General features: G+C 43.1%; 1 protein-coding gene and 1 long non-coding RNA gene across 4 annotated transcripts in view; both read left to right on the forward strand.

Annotated features, from left to right (window-relative positions):
- WIF1 (WNT inhibitory factor 1) overlaps positions 1-8907 on the forward strand; it is a 60497-nt gene extending 51590 nt beyond the window's left edge. Inside the window, exons 9-10 of the mRNA XM_072146631.1 lie at positions 177-272; positions 8173-8907. Coding sequence (XP_072002732.1) covers positions 177-272; positions 8173-8294 — 218 coding nt within the window. The 3' untranslated portion in view covers positions 8295-8907. The remainder of the gene's footprint in view (positions 1-176; positions 273-8172) is intronic.
- Positions 8908-10548: 1641 nt separating this feature from the next.
- The window catches only part of LOC140129028 (uncharacterized), a 36981-nt gene continuing 24076 nt past the window's right edge, over positions 10549-23453 (forward strand). For 2 of the 3 annotated variants that reach the window (XR_011855259.1, XR_011855258.1), the window contains exons 1-2: positions 10549-10685; positions 16709-16793. This is a non-coding gene — a long non-coding RNA (uncharacterized lncRNA). Of the gene's footprint in view, positions 10686-16708; positions 16794-17243; positions 17311-23453 lie in introns of those variants that run through there. The other variant, XR_011855257.1, reaches the window with a different exon arrangement.

The following is a 23453-nucleotide window of genomic DNA, read 5'->3' on the forward strand; positions in this document are numbered from 1 at the left end:
TGGTGCCGGTTGTCTTTTTTTTTTGTTGGTTGGATGAACTTTACATACTACCTGTCCCCATTAATGGATAAGACCCATATTTTGATACCGCAACTGTACCAACTGTATTTGTATTTAGCTTTATTGTTAATAAATGTTCATACCTGTAGTTTTAATCTTGTTTCATTTGTGAGCAGCTGTTTGTGAACCTTCATGTGGTTCACATGGAACCTGCATTGAACCCAACAAATGCCAGTGCAAGGAAGGCTGGAATGGTAGATACTGTAACAAAAGTAAGTATAATCATCCCTGATAGATGATGCCTGTTTGTGACTTTTAGTGTAACACAGTGACTCAACTATCATGGTCTATAAAAACTGAGAAATATTTTGTAAGTTATGTATGTATGCTATCTGTAACAATCCACAGTTGTTATATTTCTATAGGATTTAAAGGGAGTCCACAACCTCCTGCATAAAAACTTTTGCACAAGGCATGATACATGACCCTCAAATGCACCTGTGAAAATTTTGCGTACAAAACTTATAATAGTTATGTTGCCGTAATCCTTCCTTTAGAAGCATTAACATTTTTTAAGCAAACAACCCCTTTAAGCAAAACTGGAGCTTTACCTATCTATAAATCTATGTAATCTTTCATATTTATCTTCTATCATCAATCTACCTATCATCTGTCTATCGCCTATAAAATCCTCCTACAGTCCCATATTGCACATTGCCTTACCATACTACTATTTGTAAACTACAAAGTGTTATTATTGTGCAGGACTAAATGTGACTGTTCATGAAATAGTTTTATTTTGGGGCCCCACTCTTTTAGTTTTGCCCAGGGCTATATATATATATATATATATATATATATATATATATATATATATATACACTCACCGGCCACTTTATTAGCTACACCTGTCCAACTGCTCGTTAACACTTAATTTCTAATCAGCCAATCACATGGCGGCAACTCAGTGCATTTAGGCATGTAGACATGGTCAAGACAATCTCCTGCAGTTCAAGCCGAGCATCAGTATGGGGAAGAAAGGTGATTTGAGTGCCTTTTAACGTGGCATGGTTGTTGGTGCCAGAAGGGCTGGTCTGAGTATTTCAGAAACTGCTGATCTGCTGGGATTTTCACGCACAACCATCTCTAGGGTTTACAGAGAATGGTCCGAAAAAGAAAAAACATCCAGTGAGCGGCAGTTCTGTGGGCGGAAATGCCTTCTTGATGCCAGAGGTCAGAGGAGAATGGGCAGACTGGTTCGAGCTGATAGAAAGGCAACAGTGACTCAAATCGCCACCGGTTACAACCAAGGTAGGCAGAAGAGCATCTCTGAACGCACAGTACGTCGAACTTTGAGGCAGATGGGCTTCAGCAGCAGAAGACCACACCGGGTGCCATTCCTTTCAGCTAAGAACAGGAAACTGAGGCTACAATTTGCACAAGCTCATCGAAATTGGACAGTAGAAGATTAGAAAAACGTTGCCTGGTCTGATGAGTCTCGATTTCTGCTGCGACATTCGGATGGTAGGGTCAGAATTTGGCGTCAACAACATGAAAGCATGGATCCATCCTGCCTTGTATCAACGGTTCAGGCTGGTGGTGGTGGTGTCATGGTGTGGGGAATATTTTCTTGGCACTCTTTGGGCCCCTTGGTACCAATTGAGCATCGTTGCAACGCAACAGCCTACCTGAGTATTGTTGCAGACCATGTCCATCCCTTTATGACCGCAATGTACCCAACATCTGATGGCTACTTTCAGCAGGATAATGCGCCATGTCATAAAGCTGGAATCATCTCAGACTGGTTTTTTGAACATGACAATGAGTTCACTGTACTCAAATGGCCTCCACAGTCACCAGATCTCAATCCAATAGAGCATCTTTGGGATGTGGTGGAACGGGAGATTCGCATCATGGATGTGCAGCCGACAAATCTGAGGCAACTGTGTGATGCCATCATGTCAATATGGACCAAAATCTCTGAGCACCTTGTTGAATCTATGCCACGAAGAATTGAGGCAGTTCTGAAGGCAAAAGGGGGTCCAACCCGTTACTAGCATGGTGTACCTAATAAAGTGGCCGGTGAGTGTATATATATATATATACATATACACAATGCCAGAATACACTATAGAATCTACTAGGTTTAGTAATCAATATATTAAATTGTAATTACTGGACAAGGGCAGTGAGCCCTAAAACTGAGCCCCCCAAACTGCCTACTCACTGGGTTCAGCCTTAACAGTGGTCAGTAACTGGGCGTCGTTCCCTCCCTACGACAGAAAACAAAACAAGAACAAACAAACAGCTTTCAACTGTCCAGGTCACAACAGAGATATCTAAGCAGTACAGAAATCACCATAGAAGAGTGGTCTGAACAATAGCCAAGTTTGAAATGCTAGAAATACAAAAGCAGAGTATTCCTCACAAGTAAGGAGCAGGCCGGTAAACTGATAAGATAAGATAACTTATGAAATACCAGGACTCCCTGAACCAAGCTGACTAGAGCAGAGCTTTGTCAGTTACCACAGTTAACCATTGCTGGACCAGAGAAGACTGAAGTAGGAGATAAGGGTGTGGTGCTATAAACTCCTAAATAACTAGCAACCTAGGACCATGTTCACACAAACAAAAACAATAACAACATAAAAATCATAGTTTTCTCAGTTGTATATCACGGACCAAGGATAATGCCTACACAGATGTCACAGTTCTTTAGAGGTTATGGTATCATCAGAACAAAAGAAATCTCTTATTAAATGATATTTTAATTAAATAAAAGGACAGTGCATACAAAGAAAGGGTTTATCATAAAAATGTAAAATAAAATACACAGACATGTACATACAATACAAAAATTAACAATTTTGTAAAACAAAACGGATAAAGACAGAACTAAGTACATAATGTGACAATATAAGTTTGGTGCCTGGGGGAAGCAGAAATAAACAATAAATCCATCACCTAGGGCAGTGATGGCGAACCTTTTAGAGCCTGAGTGCCCAAACTTCAACCAAAATCCACTTATTTATTGCAAAGTGCCAGCGCAGCACTTTAAGCAGCAATAATTTCTAGTATTTCTCCTTGTTCATTTACAACTTTCAAGCCTTCAGCCTCCCAAGGACACCAACACAGTTGAAAGGACGATCAATGTAGGAAGGTTCTGCAGGCAGATTCTTTGAGTTCTTTCTGGTGAACTTCATTCTGGGGTGATGGCCTGGGTGCCCACAGAAAGGGCTCAGAGTGCCGCCTCTGGCACCACTGACCTAGGGATTCTCACAGAATTACAATTTCATACAGTAACACTGCTACGGTATCATAAAAGGGTTCCCCCTCACCCCCCCTCCCTATGATGACATGAGGAAGGCTTGGTGTATGCAAATGTTCTTTTATGACCAAGTGTTGTAAGACTTTTTTGCATCAAAATCTTTTTATGAAGATATATTTTCTTGTGGATTTTTCTTTGACATGTATTGAAAGTAGGTTGACCTTGACCTTTTTATGACCTCTGTAATGGATATGTTTAGCAACCCCACAACAACCCCTGCCAACATGCATTGTCATTGGGTTTTATGATAGGGGTCTGGTTTCTGTGAGGTGCTTGTTTATGACCCTAGCCTCATAACTGGGCTTAGAGACAGGGATATGGGAGGGGCGCCTCCTTCTGCTCATAATTTTTATATTTTTATAAGTTTATCACCATACTGTATAAAACAATTAAATATTATATATTTTTATGTAAAATTCCTTTTGTCGATATAATTATTACATTTGCAAAATCAATTGACACAAGTCGGCGAGAAAACTGATCAGGAAGAGAAGATAGAATCAGTCAAGGACCCCATTACCAGATCTCACTGTTAGTGCTGAAACTCCTGATACATGTCCCTTCCATGGAGGGCTAGGACTGCTCAAACAGTTGTAAATGTTGTCTGTTTCCAACCCCTCTCAGGAGGAACAAATATTGTGGTGTTTCGGGGTGTTTCCCCAGTGATGTAATGGCTCCTTATATGGACAGTTACCCAACTAGAAACCTCTCAGAGCATTTTGTAGACCTGGGGTGGATGCAGTATTGTTGCACCCATCCCATAGGCTATTATGGCCTCTGTTGTGCAAATACAACTCTCCGCAGGAAGAAGCATGTTTTCTGTTTTCTACGTATACTTTTTGCCTAAGTCTGACATTATGTATCCATGGGTATATTCAGCACATATGTATACACTGAATGTATTCATAAGAATGGGTTGTGACTGTAGCCTTTGCCCTAACAGTGTTAAACAGCTCTTTACAGAGTCAACACATGGCTTGCATCATTAGTCTCTTAAACCTGTCCGCATCATCTGGCCACTGACCACCTGTTCTTAAACTAAGACACTTTTTGGTAAATCTAAAGCAGTAGTATGATGTAGTAAACCTTGTCTAGTGTGCTAATTTCGTAGATTTCAGTGTAAGGCTATATTCACACTACCGTTGCCCGCCCGTACCGTACCGTAGCGGGCAACGGCAGTGCATGGGGAGAGGAGGAGGAGGTAAGCGCAGCTCGCCACCGCCCCTCTCCATAGGAAGTTATGGCGCACGGCGCCATACAACGGAGAAAGATAGGACATGTCCTATGTTTGTCCAGGGTACGGAGCGGTACGGTGCCGCACGTGTGCTGCACCGAACCTCTCCCGTAGGGCGCCGTGCGCCCATTGCCGTCTATGGGGGATGTATATCGGCCGTATATACGTCGGCCGTATATACATCCCCCATACGGTAGTGTGAATGTAGCCTAAGACAGTGGGGTACATGTACAATATTTTTTCTTGCCTTTTCTTTAATTTTTGAGGCTTAGCATGGTGCTTTTGCACATTGGTCTCTCTACAAAGTTTGCCATTGTCTAGTTTCCTGCATTGTTTCCTGAGTTATTACCTGTATCAAGATGTGAAAGTGCGCAAATATAAAGATGCCCCTTATCAGGCGTAGAAATTAGCTTAGAACTCATTGCGACTTTTGGAGACTTTTTGCAACTTTTGTTTTAAAGCAAACCTAACATCACGGATCTACCTATTAAGGTAGATCAGGTGGCAGGTTCATCTAATGTAAAGTAGAATAGCCCTTTTTATGGCTAATTCTTTAGAGCCCTGTAACTTTTATAATCTTCTATTACCCTAGTATGCAAATTTCTGAAAGAGGCCCCAGTAGCCTCTTTTGATCCTCCTACCAAGATATCTTCAGCGCGCAACTACGAGGAGCTGTGCAAACTTGTCCACGCTCTGTATAGACTATCTATGCAGAGCTAGTGGCTGTGCGGTCTTGGCTTTGAGGCAGGAGCTACTGCGCACACACGGAACTCCAGCATCGCAAACGAGTGCTCTCAGCTACGAGGATCTGTGCACTGAAGATGGTAAGAGGATCAAAAGAGGCTACTGGGGCACCTTATAGATTCAGCTCCAGCTACTCCATGCTCCAGTAGACGCTTTCAGAAATGTGCATATTTGGGTAATAAAAGATTAGAAAAGTTATGGGGTCTAAAGTATTAGCCATAAAAAGGGCTATCCTACTCTACATTAGATTAACCTGCCATCGGATCTACCTTAATAGGTATATCCATGATGGTAGCTTTCCTTTAAAAAGTCGCACATTCATTAAAGACTAAATTCCATGTGTATCAATTAGGAAAAACCGCTATGATACATCTGACAAGCAGAAAAACCAAGAAAAGTCCCTAAAAACAGACAGACAAAGCTAGACTTATGATACATGTGCCCCAGTGTCTCCTAATCTTAGCCAGTGAAAACACTATTATTAAATTTGCCCAATGTGTCTTGTGCAAACCAAGGGATCAAATCTTTGAGAAGGAGGGAAGAAAAGCTCTTTAAATAAAAAGTTTCCCTTCTTTCCTCTAATGGGATCCAATACCACTTTTTGGCACAAAATATACAGACCTCACACATAGACCACAAGTAAGTATATGTTAATATAGTCTTTGTAGACTGTATTCATGTTTTCATGTCATGTTTTGATTTTCTTTTTAGAAAAACAAAGTCATCAAGTCAGGACAGGTCCCCGTAGTTTATATGATTTATTGCATTTTGTAAACAATAAAAAAACACTGCAAGGGCGACCGTCTCCTTACACGGAGACCTTGCATCATAAACTCTCACTGACTGAATTTTCCACTAGCTAAAATAAGCAGCCTATTCCTTATACTATCCTGGAAAATGTATTTACATATTTCACTGAGTTTTCCAGCGTCATTCAAAGCCCTCAATGACTGAATTGCCATTTCCCAGTGTCATTCAAAATAACCAAGAGTTATCTCCTTTTTACCTCCATGAGTTTAGCGTAAGAAGGGACCAGACCACCACAGAAGTTTAAACTGGCAGAGAAGTTTTGGCTTCTTTCCAATGCAAGCTTTTAAACTGATGATGCTGGCGGATAATGATAGGTAGTATTATGAAGTGTGACTGAACCTAAAACAAGTTGGTGCCTATGTATTCATGTCTTGTGCAGAACTATTTACCAAATCCGTAAGTATGCTGAACAAATAGTGAGATGGCACTGGAGTCATAATATACACACAGGAAAAGTATAACAAGGTCTCTACTTTAAAACAGCCAGAAAGGGAACTTTGCTGGGGAAAAGTTTGAGTTCCACTGCTAGAAAAGTCATCTGCTCAGTCATCTGCTCTAGGAAAACTGAAAATCTTCAAATGTAGTACTGCGTCCCGGTTTATAGCTTATGCTTGAACATTTGCACCCTATGTTTTCTTTACCTATGTCTACATGCACTAATTATTAATAAATAAGACATTCAATGTAGTGTTTCTCAAGCTTTTTAGATAAATTGCCCACTAGTGATAAAAGCTTCAAGTGCTGCCACTCAGTATACCCCACCTAGTCTGTGGTACACCAAAAGAATGTCCCTAATATCAGACTTGTTAGACCAGGGCTCCCTCAAATCAACAAATGATGAGTTTTGTATTCCTTCTTCCGTGGTCCTTCACGTGGCTCATAGAGAATCTCTAGCTTCTCTAGGCTACCCTTATGGAAACCCTTCAACAATATCAGATTTTTCTATGAAGTTTTGCAATTCTGTTGAATATGAAACGTTTCATGATAAAGAAGGGAGAGGGTGTAGTATATAAAAACAAAATGGAAATAACAATACTTTGTATATATGCCCCAAACAAGGGACAAAGTGTATTTTTAAGCTGATCCTTTTTTGTATTAAAAAAAAGAAATGTATAGTTTGATTTTTATTGGTGACAGATAATGAAGATTCCCGGACAGATCCACATCAGCAAATCCCTCTAAAGACAGGGAGACAAGAATGTTAAGAAATATTTTAGAGGCTAAAGAGTTTGTGGATAGAATATGATTATACTTTGGATCCCATGATTTATTGTTTCAATTAGATATCCATCTGCTCTCCACAGATTGGCACAGCTACTAGATAATGTAACTCCAGTTAGTTTTTTTATAATTAGAAGAGTTAAGGCATTTCCCAGTAAAAATAAGAAAACAATAAAAAAATCTAGTAGAATTAATTTAAAACAAAGAGTACAGAGATAGCTATAATTTGAAAAAAAATGTCACCTGAAAATAGGGAAAAAATGAGAAAGCAAAAAAAGTAAATTAGAAATATTATAGTAAGTTATAAAAGTAGGAAAAATGGATGGCAATACAAAAATAGCATAGATACTGCAACAAGCAGGTCAAGCAATTTGTACAATTGAAAAAAATGTCAAACTAAATGTGAGATTATCAGCCTAAAAGACAAATAATAATAACAGTCAAAGAACAAAAAATTATTAGAAGACTGGTCACAAAGTATTACAAAAAACAGTATTCTTCAGAAAGGACATAACTAGGTAAACCAGATGGCTTTATAAATGACTTTTATGAGATAACTCTGTCAGACCCAGCAATGACAAGTGAAACCGTCCAGCTCCTGTGATCTGTACACGAGGAGTAGAAAACTGAAGCATTGGCAAAAGACATTGGTGAAGATTCAAGGCCTGCCACACCTAACGTCAAAAGTCAAAGGGTGGCCAGGGAACAGTTAAATTTGCTTTTATATCAATATTGCCTTACAAATGCATGAGAAAAAATGTTAATTATAAATATAGGCAAATGTTTGTTTTTTATCAGGTTTGTGTTCTCTTAAAGGTTTTTGGTTTTTCTTTAGGATATGGAGCCAACCTTATGAATGGCATGAAGCCAACCGGCACCAAAAACAGGCACCATACACCTTCACCAAAAAGAACTGAAGACAGAAATGCCCCCCCTGAGTCTAATTATATCTGGTGAACACAAGACCATTTGAAAACATTTACAGTACACAAAATTCTCAGCTTCCATTAAATTCCCATATGTTTTCATGCAATTCCTTCATCACAATTTTCTGGTCTAAATTTCACTAAATCTTCATCATTATGAACCACTGACATAACATTGACTTACATGTAATTGTTGTATAAGTTTAGTGTTAACCAGTAGGTTTCTGATTTTTCTGTTGTCCTAGTAGTTTTTACACCCTATGTAATATATGTCCACTGTTCAGTATTCAAATAATAAAACCTAAATTTAAGGAATAAAAAGCTGTAGTATCTTGTTTTACCAATGAACTTTAATGGTATTTACTTCCTCATACATGTTTCTATATTCTAAATATTATTTGGAACATAAGACATGAAAAACTATATAATATTAAATTAAAATATTTATAATTCATTGTGAAGGCTAGACAGAATCTTTTGGTTCTTTAACACTTTCTTCTGGTATGCGGCATGTAAAGAACAAATATATGAAATGCAGATTGTATAAAGACATTATTCATTTCAACAAATAAACTTTTTAATATTATTTGTAAAATAAATGTGTCACATGAATTGTATGCAATACAGTTACTTATGGGACTCTGTATGGGGCTATATTTATGAAGTTACTTCTTGTATGTGATTTTGTGTTCCTAATGGGCCAGCATATTACATTTTTTATAAGGTATAATGTTTTATGCTCTAAATAGACTAGCATTTAAATTTGCAATTACAACCCATAAAAAGAGAATGCTCAGAAGATGGTTGTAATATAAACCTAGATATGAAGATACACTGAAATATCTATATATTTCATATCAATGTATCTTGAGGGCGTATGAGCGTATGCATACCTCCCAACCGTCCCGGATCCAGTGGGACATCCCAGTTTTCAGACTGTGTCTTGCTGTACAGTGATTGCAGTCATAATAGAGAGATCCCTGCATTATCCCTTTGCTTCTGCTTTGTGTAGCAGAGTCAGCAAGCCCCATGTGATGATGTCATCTGCTGCTGTATACAGAGCTACAGACAACAGGAACATAGGAGAGCATAGGACAGCAGGTGAATGGGGAAAGGTGTGTATATATCTTTATTATTTTATTCTTGGAATAAAATAAGAGGTGGAGCTGCTTGGAAGCAAAATAAGAGCAGAGCTGCTAGGGACAAAGTAAGAAGGGGCACTTCTTGGGCGGCACAATATTAGGGGGAAGTGGCTATGAAGGCAACAATATGAGGGGGAGCTGCTCAGGGGCACAATAAGAGAGGTCTTTAATATGGGGGCGAGCTGGGAGTACCATATCAGAGGGTCAAAAATGTGAGGGGGGCGTGAATGGTGCTAAGAGGCAAATTATACTGTGTGTGGGTGATGTAAGGGGCAGAGAAAAAGACATTGCTTAGGGCAAAAAACTACTCCATGTTGCACATAGCACGCCACATATTTTGTCTCTCTTTCTCTTCTATGAAATAGGAGGGAGGTATAGCTTATAATAAATATGTGTAGGACTACCTGCTCTGTGCATATGTGTGGGAGTGTGCGGTCAGCAAGCTTTGGCCAACATGTCTGCCCAGGGTAGTGCCCACTTGACCACTAGACGGTGACAGCCTTTCAAATTGTGCCCGAGAATCTAAATGTTGATCTGGGGATCTTCCCACTTCCCACCATCCTGAAGCTGCCCCCTCTGTCAACCAGCAGGCGACTATCGCCTCATAGATGGTGTGCCTCTGCTGATGCAATGTAGCTACTCCAATACACTGCCATACATCATGAAGGCAGTGTATTCATTTGAACAAGTGATCAGATGACTGCTTGTTCTAGTCAAAGTGAAAATCGACACACAAAATGTACATAACCTGCTTAGGGTAACCCCGTGCAAGAAAGCGATCTGTCATTTCATTAATTCTGGTAGTTTGCGTAGTGGAATTACTGATGAGTCGTTTAACCCGGGAGAATTGTATACTCCTCCATACTTTATTCATACATTTCTATACATTCCATTCAGTATGTCGCTATTACCCTTGTACTTTCATTCTCTATGCATTTCTCTGCCGCAGCCCCGCCTCCCCATAGCAACAGTTTTGTTGTGCAAGCTCAGCTTTCAGCCAGCATTCTTAGTTACCTCTTCTTGCCGATACCGGAAGCAGCCCATTGTGCAACTTCCGACCGGCGACGACGTACACCCAGAGCGATGCCAATCACCTCTACACCCGAAAACCGGAAGTCCCAGTATTATGCAACTTCCGGCCCTGCACAGTGCACGCTCCCAGCCACGTCTCCCTTTAAATAGCAAGCAGCACCACTATCTAGTAATCACCACATTCCCCGGAGTACGGAAGTACTATTCCCAGGCGCCACCATTCTGCATCTCTCCCCACTGGCCTAATGGTAAGATAACTCATACTTGTATTATTTACCTCCTATAACCAGGACTGTCACAGGCTCCCCCCCACTCCCATACCTGAAGACCACCTAGCCACACCGGATATCCGGCTACCATGTGTTCTAATTGTTATCTGTTAATTGTCTAAGTCCTTTCCATTTCCATTTGTAGTCTTGTATAGACTACATATACTATATATCATATCTATCCATGTGTTCGTGTCCTACACAGAACGTATGCTGTGCACATATATTAAATCCATTTATGTATTTTGTCATCTCTATCACTGATTAGGTATTCTTATGTTCATATTTTCAGTGTTTGATAAAGGCTGTTGTATCAGCCGAAAACGTTTGCGCTTTAGCCATATGCGCCAATAAAATCCTTCTCTGCATATTGGAGTGCTCGAATTACATTGTGTGTATATACATTGGAGTTGAATCCCTAATCCACAAGCACCCTATCTATCTGATGTGCATCAATACCTATTGAAATTTACTCTAATACACCGCCATACATCACATTTATAACAACCCGTACAATAAAATTAAATAATCACTACTTCCAAGCCAAGGATTGGTTGGCGTTACTTAACTCGAGCTAAGCTAGATGTAGGCATGGGAATGGCACACTTGAAACGTTACTATCAAGCCTCGATCCTGCTACTCCTATTGGATTGGCAACATAATTGCTCCTTGAAACAGTGGGTTTCCTTGGAGCAAAGCTGTTCTTCAACCACCTTGCGCCTCCTCCGTGGGGCTCTCGTCACACTCTCCCTACATCTAACCCCCTCTGGTGGACTCTTAAAAGCAAACCATTCTCTCTCGTACACATAGTCCACTCACACCACTTTTTTTATTTTTTTGATCAACTCTTTATTTTGATTTTCAGAATAAATTTTCACATATGCATCAGCCCTTTACAAGGGCAGAAAGGAAGTGCAAGTTAGGGCCTTCACTCCTGTCGCAGCAGGAGGACCACTTTACAAAGACAGAATATGTGGCTGCGTGTATCCAGATATCAGAATATAAAGTATGTAACATCAATAAACAAAAACTTGAACATAAAACTGGCATTCCAGTCTCACTCATGGCACTTAATGGGAAGAATAAACTGAGCAGTTGACACTACTATCAGGGAATATGCGTTTCACAGAATTTGTCCCAGGTGGACCACACCACTTCGAACTTATCCATTTGATTATTCACTCGGGCAGTCAGGTGTTCCATTAACCTCATATCTTTAATTCGGGTGTATAGCTCCAAAGTGGAGGGCGGGGTGGGTTTCTTCCAGAAAAAGTAGACTTAGCATTTGGCAGCTGTGAGGACATGAAGGAGCCGCTTGGCACTTGGACCCTGTATGGTCTTCGGCACTCCCCCCCCCCCCCCCGCTGCATTGCAAAGCCAGCATGTATCAGGAATGTCAAGGCTAAATTTGTGGAGCAATTCTGGAGTGTGGTACCAGTTCATAAGGATTTTAATTTGATTTTCCTTATACAGGGTATTAATAGAGGATTTTTTTTCTGTAGCCCAAATAAGCTGCCATTGCTCCCTTGAAAGGCTGCCTCCTATCCAAGATTCCCACCTATCCATATATTTATGTGTTAGAAGTTCAGGGGTCATGGGGGAATTAAGAATGCCATAGATACTAGAGATCAGGCCCTTGGTGGATGGACCACTCGCGCATAGTAATTCAAAAGGGGTGGGCCTCGGAACTGTCTCTGGACCTATAGTGGTCAATCTGATTTACTGATTGCAGAAAAGCCCTCTTGCCAGTTCGGGATGCCTATCTACCAACGTGGAGTATGGGAGGATTTGTCTTGCATAGTTATCTACAGTATAAAGTCTTTTATCTGAAATTTCCAGACCTGAAACCAAGGTTTAAACCCTGCAGAGGACACACTATTGGGGAGGTGCGGGGTAAAAAGGACCAATGTCAATGGTGAACGCATGGTGGCTAATTGAAAGCGGGTCCTGCAATTAAGCCAAATTTCCCTTGTAAATTGTGTAGGTCCTAAAAGGGAAGAAGGAGTCACCTCCGATACAGGACCCCATATTAGCTGGGTGAAAAGGAGCTAGCCATAGTTTCTCTATCTCTGTCCATCTGTTGTACGCCGGAAGCAAGGTCCAGGAGGCTAGATGATTGAGATGGGTCGCAAAATAATATAATTTCAAATCAGCGAAACCGAGGCCTCCATTGGGGGTACTCACCATCATAACTGATTTTGACTATGTCTGCGCCCATTCCAGGCATAGTCTAAACATTTAGACTGCAGTCTAGTCATCCAGGACATTGGTTCCCTAACCGGCATTGTTTCAAACAAATACAATATTTTAGGCAGCACCGACATTTTACCGCCGCGATAGGTCCCATAAGTGATATATGCATTGGTTTCCATTTGCTTAAAAGACGTTGAATCTCCTGAAGAAAGGGCGTAAAATTGATTCCAAAGAGCCCACCATAGGTAGGAGTTAAGTTAATGCCCAAGTATTTTAGGGAGGAGCTCTTCCATGAGTATGGGAAAGCTGAATGTAGTGCCACAAGATCCCTTTAATTCAAACACAAACAAAAAAAGTATTTCTGGTTCACTCACCCAATCACCTTTGATGGCCCCTACGCAGTAAGTCCATGCGGTGGTGCACGCCTTCAGGTCCTCAACTCCACAACCAAATATGGTAAAAAATGAAGAGTAAGCAGCACTCCAGTTAACCACCCCGGTACTGTGCAATAAAAGGCTTGTCTTTATTTTAGGTTAGGTGGGGTACATCACACGGGCAACAACAAACACTGATTGATGCGTTTCGACGCAATTGTGGCTTAGTCATGATACTAAACTAACATAACTTATTGTAAACATATATACACATAGTGTGTAGACACTCCCCCAAACACGCAAACCACATCCGGGACCGGGAAACGATAAGTAAAGAAAAACTTTAACCTCTATTATCTTGTATACAGGAACTCCATTAGACACCGGCAAAATGCTCCGTAGGAAGCGGGATCAGGAGTCACATGTCTCAACATGTGACACATCACATGATAAACCTTTGGTGACTCCCCCCAAACTTCCCATAGCAACCCGGAATGCTGTGGAAGGGGTATGCATACTTAAGGTGGGTCAACACACAACATTTATACTATACTATAAATACTGCACAAAAACCTGGAGAAAACAGTATACTGTTCAAAGATCCATGGAGACGAAAAAACATGAAGATTTGAACTTTTAAACATTTAAATAATACCCACACGAATAGAAAAAAAAGGCCCTTACTCTACATGGAAAGCCATATGGAAGATTATATAGTGGTATATGCCGAATAGTGGTATATACACGCAATAAGTAAACTTCTCACAGTATACTATTCATGCATAAAATACGATCATATGGTCAGAAAGAAGACAACCTAATATATAGGCATGCACATAATCCAAGTATAAAAATAGCTAAATACAACCGCATGCACCATATCTCGATAACTGACCATACGTATCCACTATCTAAAAAACAACATATGACGCTCTTGACCTTCTCGGTAGGTAAGTATAAGGAGAAGACTCATATCGAGACTGAGACTTATTGTGACTGACACATGAGGGGGCTGGCACTCCTCTGTATGGCCGGCTAGTTTGGCACGGCCAGATCTTCGTACAATGAATTCCTGATGTAGCGCATGTCTGTGGACCTGTCACCGGCCACAGCGACGGCCGAATGCTATACGTATACACTGCGGAGAGGCGGCAGCGATTGCGTATTAAATATTCAATGCTGCCGGCTTCTGTTACAGGTCCCCGCTGACAGCGGCGTGAAACAGAGGGGCGTGGTGGAGGAGTGTCAGTGGAGTGTCAGACAGACCCTACAGAGGAGTGCCAGCCCCCTCATGAATAAACCCCACTCACAGCGCAGTAGATATGTGGATTCAACCTCTTATTTGGTAAGAGGTCAGATCTTTTAGGAAAAACTTTCCCAACATAAATTAAAATAAATTTAACATACATAGAAAGGGGCTGGGGAGAGGATTATGGGGGGCATTTTGGTGGGGGTCTTTTTGGGGGTGACAGGTTCTCTTTATGTGCTCTCATTAAAATTGGAATGGTCAGATTTCAGTTACCATCTGAGACTACTGCGAGCTTCAATTACCCATTCTAATATAGTGAAAGAGTCGACACATAACTACCAGCACTCATAAGCTCAAGACTGCCACTCTTTCTGGCCACAACTCCAAACCTGTACGATAGGATCCACCTGGCCAACGCACCTCACTGTCCTTTCACTTCATGACACTCTGCACGTGGCTATTCTTCATTTTTTTGTATGTTGTAATGTACTACGCCTGGTTGATAAGTTGCAATATCGATTCAAATGTTTTGTGTCCTTTGTTGTTAATGTCTTGTATTGTGTTTCTACTTAATAAAAATTGTTTATAAATAAAACTAAATAATCACTAAAAAATAATTTTAAAAATGCCAAAAATTAGGATTTTTATGCATGCAACCAAATAAAAACTCAATAAAAAGTGAACAAAATGTCAAATTTAACCCACAATGATTCCAATAAAAGGTAGAACTCATTCCGCAAAAGATACAGCATAATTCAGCTCAATCAACAAAAAAAATCCAAATGTTACACCTCATAGAAGATGGCGATGCAAAATCAGGTGATTTTTCTCTCCAAATGCAATTTTATTCTACAAGCATTTCGAGGTCTAGCCAGTCTCCAGATATTAAACCCATAGAAAATCTTTGGAGGTAGTTTAAAGTCCATGTTGCCCAGCAGCAGCCCAAAAACATCACTGCTCTAGAGGAGATCTGCATGGAGAAATCAGCCAACATACTAGCTACAGTGTGTGCCAACCTTATGAAGACTTACAGGAAACTTTTGTTATTGACCAAATACTTATTTTCCACCATAATTTGCAAATAAATTCTTTAAAAATCAGACAATGTGATTTTTTTCTGGATTTGTTTTCTCATGTTATCTCTGATAGTTGAGGTCTACCTGTGGTGTCAATTACAGGCCTCTATCATCTTTTAAGTGGGAGAACTTGCACAATTGGTGGCTGACTAAATACCCTTTTCTCCACTGTAATTTGCAAAGTGCATTTCTACAAAGAAAAAGAGGTCATCTTCCAGGCAGTGAGAGCTAAACATCCATTAACCTTTCTCAATCAGGAGAGAAGTTCAGACCTAGGGGAGGGTTGGAAGGGAAGGGAGGGGGGTTTTCATGTTGGGGAAAATGTCAGCTTGTACATTTATATTGTATATATCAGTGATGGCAAACCTTTAAGACACCGAGTGCCCAAACTACAACCAAAACCCACATATTTTTCGCTAAGTGCCAATGTGACAATTGAATCAGTAACTTATTACTCCCTGCTCTATCACATGTTTAAATTGTATAGGCACCTGAGGACACCAATACAGTAGAAAGGAGGATAAGTTTGGATTATCATTGAAGCTTCCTTCTAGGGTCCTCGGCTACCTGGGACTTCAAGAGGCCTTGAGTCCTGTCTGGCGAACCCTGCTCTGAGGTGATGTCCGGAGTGCCCATATAGGGGGCTCTGAGTGCCACCTCTGGCACCCGTGCCATAGGTTCGCCACCACTGGTATATTTGATGCTTGTGTCATTGTAATTGTTTTATGATTCTGTGTGCAAATAAACATTTTCTGGTTTAAAAAAAAAAACTTTCACAATTCTGAAATTCTATCCTCCCAGACTTGGCCTGTTGCACACTTCTCCTTTGTAAAACGCTGAAGCCCTTGACCCAAATGTTGACGGATAGAGGCATCATGTGTTGGTGGGGCTATCCGTTTCAGCTTATGGCTGGAAAAGATGGCTGCCAAGTTACCTTCAAGTAGGCAGGATACCTACCTCACTTTCTGGGGACTTTAGGTCTACCTCATGTAGACTTGCCTGACTGGTCAACGATGAAAACCCGAGCTCTATACCTGTCTAATCTTCCTCGTACCTATTATAGCGATTGGGTTTGGAATTGTCTATGTCTTTTGTTTGTTTTCCCCACAGAGGTAGTCACATCAGTCCGAAAAAACGAAAAATATCTCATCACGAAAATAAAACACCTCTGAAAACACATATGAAAATAACCTTGGTAAGTTAAAGCTTTCTAAAGTTATAATTGCTTATAATGGCACGAAGCAGATTTGAACATCTGAGCTGGGTGAAAATGATCTAGGTCCTTAAAGGACGTCTACCACCAGGATGAACCATTGTAAACCAAGCACAAGGACATACTGGTGTGTGCCCCCTCTGGCAGGATCTGCTATTCTTTTAGCTTCTTATGCCCTTGTTTTTAATAGAAAGGGGCTATAAAAATCATCCAAATGAGCCTGAGGGGCTCCAGGCTCCATTAACACCTATGGAGCCCAGAGCCCCTCGGACTCATTTGGAAAATTTTAAAAGCCTTTTTTTGTGTTAAAAAGACAGGACAAGAAGCTAAAAGTCCTGGTTACTTATAATGTTTCATCATCTTATCATGTGTCATGTTACTTATCATGTTTCATCATCTTATCATGTGTCATGTTACTTATCATGTTTCTAGGTACTAAAGAACAAAACATAGAGGTCTCTGAATTGACACACCTGGTGCCTCTGGATTTGACTCTAAGAGAACTAGAGATGAGCGAGCACTAAAATGCTCGGGTACTCGTTATTCGAGACGAACTTTTCCCGATGCTCGAGCGCTCGTCTCGAATAACGAGCCCCATTGAAGTCAATGGGAGACTCGAGCATTTTTCAAGGGGACCAAGGCTCTGCACAGGGAAGCTTGGCCAAACACCTGGGAACCTCAGAAAAGGATGGAAACACCACGGAAATGGACAGGAAACAGCAGGGGCAGCATGCATGGATGCCTCTGAGGCTGCTTAATCGCACCATTATGCCAAAATTATGGGCAACAGCATGGCCATGACAGAGTGACAGAATGAAGCTAGATAGCATCTAAAACATCCAATAATTGACCCTGACACTATAGGGGACGGCATGCAGAGGCAGCGGCAGCAGGCTAGAGAGTGTCATGGCGACATACCCTAAATGGACTCAGGCTTCAAACCAATGGGTGGCAGAGAGGAACCAAAGGAGGTGAGCAAGAAGCGCTCAAATAATATCGGTACATGATAAAAGTTTGCCAGTATATTTTGTGGATTACACAGCAGGGTGGCGACAAAGTTAACATGGAAGCCATGAAAACAACCCAAAATTCTGCCTGACACAGCTCGTTTGATAAGGGGACCATGTATGGAGGCAGTGAACTAGTAGTAGATTAAAGGTGCTGCAGTTAAAATTATGTTAGTTGGATCTTGGCATGGAGCTGGCGCTCCGCTGCCAGGCGAGCTTTCGCCAATCCAAGCTCCTGTCTCTAGGCTACTCCCCAAACAGCACTTCTAAGAACCTTTTGTATAAGATCAAGTGTAGTAGCGTTCTTATAAGTTTAGGATATGGCGGGTGAGGGGAATGTAAACAGATGCGCAAGAAGCGCTGAAATAATATCGGTAAATGATAAAAGTTTGCCAGTATTTTTTGTGGATTACATAGCAGGGTGGCGACAAAGTTAACAAGTTTGTTGTGGAAGCCATGAAAACAACCCAAAATTCTGCCTGACACAGCTCGTTTGATAAGGGGACCATGTATGCTTACAGTTCATGCCAGTCGCTGCACTGGCTGCCAGTCTCCATTCGAATAGTTTAAAATAATAACCCTCATCCATAAAGCTCTGTATAATGCTGCACCCCCCTACCTCTCCTCTCTTATCTCAGTCTATCGCCCAACCCGTGCTCTTAGATCCGCCAGTGATCTTAGATTAACCTCTACCCTAGTGCGGACCTCCCACTCGCGTCTCCAAGACTTCTCTAGAGCTGCACCAATTCTATGGAATGCTCTGCCCTGGACTATCAGACTAATACCTAACCTCCAAAGTTTCAAACGTGCTCTTAAAACCCATTTCTTTAGGCAAGCCTATAACACTCATTAACTGCATGAAGTTTTAACTCTTCTACTAACCCGTCCTGTGTCGTCCTCCCATCTGTTATCCAGCAACCAACAGGCACCAGACTTCTCTACAGTCCCATTCACCCTGGACCTGGTATATAAGATGACGGCTGAGTGGTTCAAGCGACAGCAATTCCATTTATTATATTTTGTTCTATTCCCTAAGAAGAATGGCTTGACCATTAAATATTCTTTTACCTCGTGTTACCCCATCATCATCATAAACCGTAAGCTCTGGCGAGCAGGGACCTCACTCCTGTTGTTCCATACAAATGTTGTGCTCTGTTACATTACATTTGTATTTGTTTCCTATGATTTGTAAAGCGCTACGGAATATGATGGCGCTATATAAATAAAGATTATTATTATTATTATGGAGGCAGTGAACTAGTAGTAGATTAAAGGTGCTGCAGTTAAAACTATGTTAGTTGGATCTTGGGATGGAGCTGGCGCTCCGCAGCCAGGCGAGCTTTCGCCAATCCAAGCCCCTGTCTCTAGGCTACTCCCCAAACAGCACTTCTAAGAACCTTTTGTATAAGATCAAGTGTAGTAGCGTTCTTATAAGTTTGGGATATGGCGGGTGAGGGGAATGTAAACAGATGCGCAAGAAGCGCTGAAATAATATTGGTAAATGATAAAAGTTTATTAGTATATTTTGTGGATAACACAGCTGGGTGGCGACAAAGTTAACAACTTTGATGTGGAATCCATGAAAACAACCCAAATTTCTGCCTGACACACCTCGTTTGATAAAGGGACGATGTATGGAGGCAGCTATATGGACGACTTTTGGAGGTAGCAATGGAGACAACGTGTGGAGGCTGCTATGGAGACAATTTAATTTGGATAGTGCCTGTATGTGGCAGTCCCAAAAATTTTTCAAACCAGAGGAGCAGGTAGGTGGCCCTCCAGAAAAATTGAATAGATTGAGTGCCTGTATGTGGCAGTCCCAAAAAGTTTTCAAACCAGAGGAGCAGGTAGGTGGCCCTACAGAAAAATAGAATAGATTGAGTGCCTGTATGTGGCAGTCCCAAAAAGTTTTCAAACCAGAGGAGCAGGTAGGTGGCCCTCCAGAAAAATTGAATAGATTGAGTGCCTGTATGTGGCAGTCCCAAAAAGTTTTCAAACCAGAGGAGCAGGTAGGTGGCCCTCCAGAAAAATTGAATAGATTGAGTGCCTGTATGTGGCAGTCCCAAAAAGTTTTCAAACCAGAGGAGCAGGTAGGTGGCCCTCCAGAAAAATAGAATAGATTGAGTGCCTGTATGTGGCAGTCCCAAAAAGTTTTCAAACCAGAGGAGCAGGTAGGTGGCCCTCCAGAAAAATGGAATCGATTGAGTGCCTGTATGTGGCAGTCCCAAAAAGTTTTCAAACGAGAGGAGCAGGTAGGTGGCCCTCCAGAAAAATAGAATAGATTGAGTGCCTGTATGTGGCACTCCCAAAAATTGTTTAAAACAGAGGAACGGGTCGGTGGCCCTCCAGAAAAATTGAATAGATTGAGTGCCTGTATGTGGCACTCCCAAAAATTGTTTAAAACAGAGGACCGGGTCGGTGGCCCTCCAGAAAAATTAAATGCATAAAGTTCTATAGCAAGAGCCAGTGGGCCCTGTCAAAAAATAGCCAGTTTCCTCTGCTTTACTGTACAAAGAGGAGGAGAAGGAGGAAAATGAGGAGGAGGAGGAGTGGATCAATTATTCAGGTTGAGCTTCCTTCACCTGGTGGAGATTGGAAATTATGAGAAATCCAGGCTTTATTCATCTTAATAAGCGTCAGCCTGTCAGCGCTGTCAGTCGACAGGCGTGTACGCTTATCGGTGATGATGCCACCAGCTGCACTGAAAACCCGCTCGGACAAGACGCTAGCGGCAGGGCAGGCAAGAACCTCCAAGGCGTACAGCGCCAGTTCGTGCCACATGTCCAGCTTTGAAACCCAGTAGTTGTAGGGAGCTGTGTGATCATTTAGGACGATGGTATGGTCAGCTACGTACTCCCTCACCATCTTTCTGTAAAGATCAGCCCTACTCTGCCGAGACTGGGGACAGGTGACAGTGTCTTGCTGGGGTGACATAAAGCTGGCAAAAGCCTTGTAAAGCGTACCCTTGCCAGTGCTGGACAAGCTGCCTGCTCGCCTACTCTCCCTCGCTACTTGTCCCGCAGAACTACGCACTCTGCCGCTAGCGCTGTCAGAAGGGAAATACTGTTTCAGCTTGTGCACCAGGGCCTGCTGGTATTCATGCATTCTCACACTCCTTTCCTCTGCAGGGATGAGAGTGGAAAGATTTTGCTTGTACCGTGGGTCCAGGAGAGTGAACACCCAGTAATCGGTGCTGGAATAAATTCTTTGAACGCGAGGGTCACGGGATAGGCAGCCTAGCATGAAATCTGCCATATGCGCCAGAGTACCAACGCGTAAGAATTCACTCCCCTCACTGGCCTGACTGTCCATTTCCTCCTCCTCCAACTCCTCCAACTCCTCTTCTTCTGCCCATACACGCTGAACAGTAAAGGACTCAACAATGGTCCCCTCTTGTGTCTCGCCAACATTCTCCTCCTCTTCCTCCTCATCCTCCTCCACCTCCACCTCCTCCGATATGCGCTGAGAAACAGACCTAAGGGTGCTTTGGCTATCAACAAGGGAATCTTCTTCCCCCGTCTCTTGTGACGAGCGCAAAGCTTCCGACTTCATGCTGATCAGAGAGTTTTTCAACAGGCCAAGCAGCGGGATGGTGAGGCTGATGATGGCGGCATCGCCACTGACCATCTGTGTTGACTCCTCAAAGTTACTCAGCACCTGACAGATATCAGACATCCACGTCCACTCCTCATTGTAGACTTGAGGAAGCTGACTGACCTGACTACCAGTTCTGGTGGAAGTTGACATCTGGCAGTCTACAATGGCTCGGCGCTGCTGGTAAACTCTGGATAACATGGTCAGTGTTGAATTCCACCTCGTGGGCACGTCGCACAACAGTCAGTGAGCGGGCAGTTGGAGGCGGCGCTGCGCTGCCCTGAGAGTGGCAGCATCTGTGCTGGACTTCCTGAAATGCGCACAGATGCGGCGCACCTTCGTGAGCAAATCTGACAGATTGGGGTATGTCTTGAGGAAACGCTGAACTATCAGATTTAACACATGGGCCAGGCATGGCACATGTGTCAGTCTGCCGAGTTGCAGAGCCGCCACAAGGTTACGGCCGTTGTCACACACAACCATGCCTGGCTTCAGGTTCAGCGGTGCCAGCCACAGATCAGTCTGCGCCGTGATGCCCTGTAATAGCTCTTGGGCGGTGTGCCTTTTATCGCCTGCTGCACTGCTGCTGTGCCTAGAGCTACCGACTGATGGCGCCGTGCCCACGGATGGTAGTTCGGAGGAGGAGGTGGAGGAGGGGTGGGAGGAGGAGGAGGCATAGTAGGCCTGAAACACCTGGACCGAGGTAGGCCCCGCAATCCTCGGCGTCGGCAGTATATGACCAGCCCCAGGGTCAGACTCGGTCCCAGCCTCCACCAAGTTAACCCAATGTGCCGTCAGCGATATATAGTGGCCCTGCCCGGCAGCACTCGTCCACGTGTCCGTGGTCAGGTGGACCTTGTCAGAAACGGCGTTGGTCAGGGCACGGGTGATGTTGTCTGACACGTGCTGGTGCAGGGCTGGGACGGCACACCGGGAAAAGTAGTGGCGGCTGGGGACCGAATACCGAGGGGCGGCCGCCGCCATGAGGTTGCGAAAGGCCTCGGTCTCTACCAGCCTATAGGGCAGCATCTCCAGGCTAAGCAATCTGGAGATGTGGACATTAAGGGCTTGGGAGTGCGGGTGGGTTGCACTATATTTGCGTTTCCGCTCCAGCGTCTGGGGTATGGAGAGCTGAACGCTGGTGGATGCTGTGGAGGATCGTGGAGGCGACGATGGGGTTTTTGTGGCAGGGTCCTGGGCAGGGGGCTGACTATCAGCTGACACAGGGGAAGGAGCAGTGGTGTGCACGGCCGGAGGTGAACGGGCTTGTTGCCACTGAGTGGGGTGTTTAGCATTCATATGCCTGCGCATACTGGTGGTAGTTAAGCTAGTAGTGGTGGAACCCCTGCTGATCCTGGTTTGGCAAATGTTGCACACCACAGTCCGTCGGTCATCCGGTGTTTCCTTAAAGAACTTCCAGACTTCTGAAAATCTAGCCCTCGCCGCAAGAGCCCTCGCCACGGGAGCTTCACTAGTTGACACATTTGGCGCTGATGCACCAGCTCTGGCCCTGCCTCTCCGTCTGGCCCCACCACTGCCCCTTCCAACCTGTTCTGGTCGAGGACTCTCCTCCGTCTCAGAAGCACTGTGTTCACCCGGCCTATCAACCCAGCTTGGGTCTGTCACCTCATCATCCTCCGATCCCTCAGTCTGCTCCCCCCTCGGACTTCCTGCCCTGACAACAACTTCCCCACTGTCTGACAACCGTGTCTCCTCATCGTCGGACACCTCTTTACACACTTCCACTACGTCAAGAAGGTCATCATCACCCACAGACTGTGACTGGTGGAAAACCTGGGCATCGGAAAATTGCTCAGCAGCAACCGGACAAGTGGTTTGTGACTGTGGGAAGGGTCCAGAAAACAGTTCCTCAGAGTATGCCGGTTCAAATGCCAAATTTTCCTGGGAGGGGGCAGACTGGGGGGGAGGAGGCTGAGGTGCAGGAGCTGGAGGAGTGGCGATTTCGGTGACATGGGTGGACTGCGTGGAAGACTGACTGGTGGACAAATTGCTCGAAGCATTGTCGGCAATCCACGACATC

This window comes from Engystomops pustulosus, chromosome 4 (genome assembly GCF_040894005.1).
Source record: "Engystomops pustulosus chromosome 4, aEngPut4.maternal, whole genome shotgun sequence".
NCBI classification, from domain to species: Eukaryota; Metazoa; Chordata; class Amphibia; order Anura; family Leptodactylidae; genus Engystomops; species Engystomops pustulosus.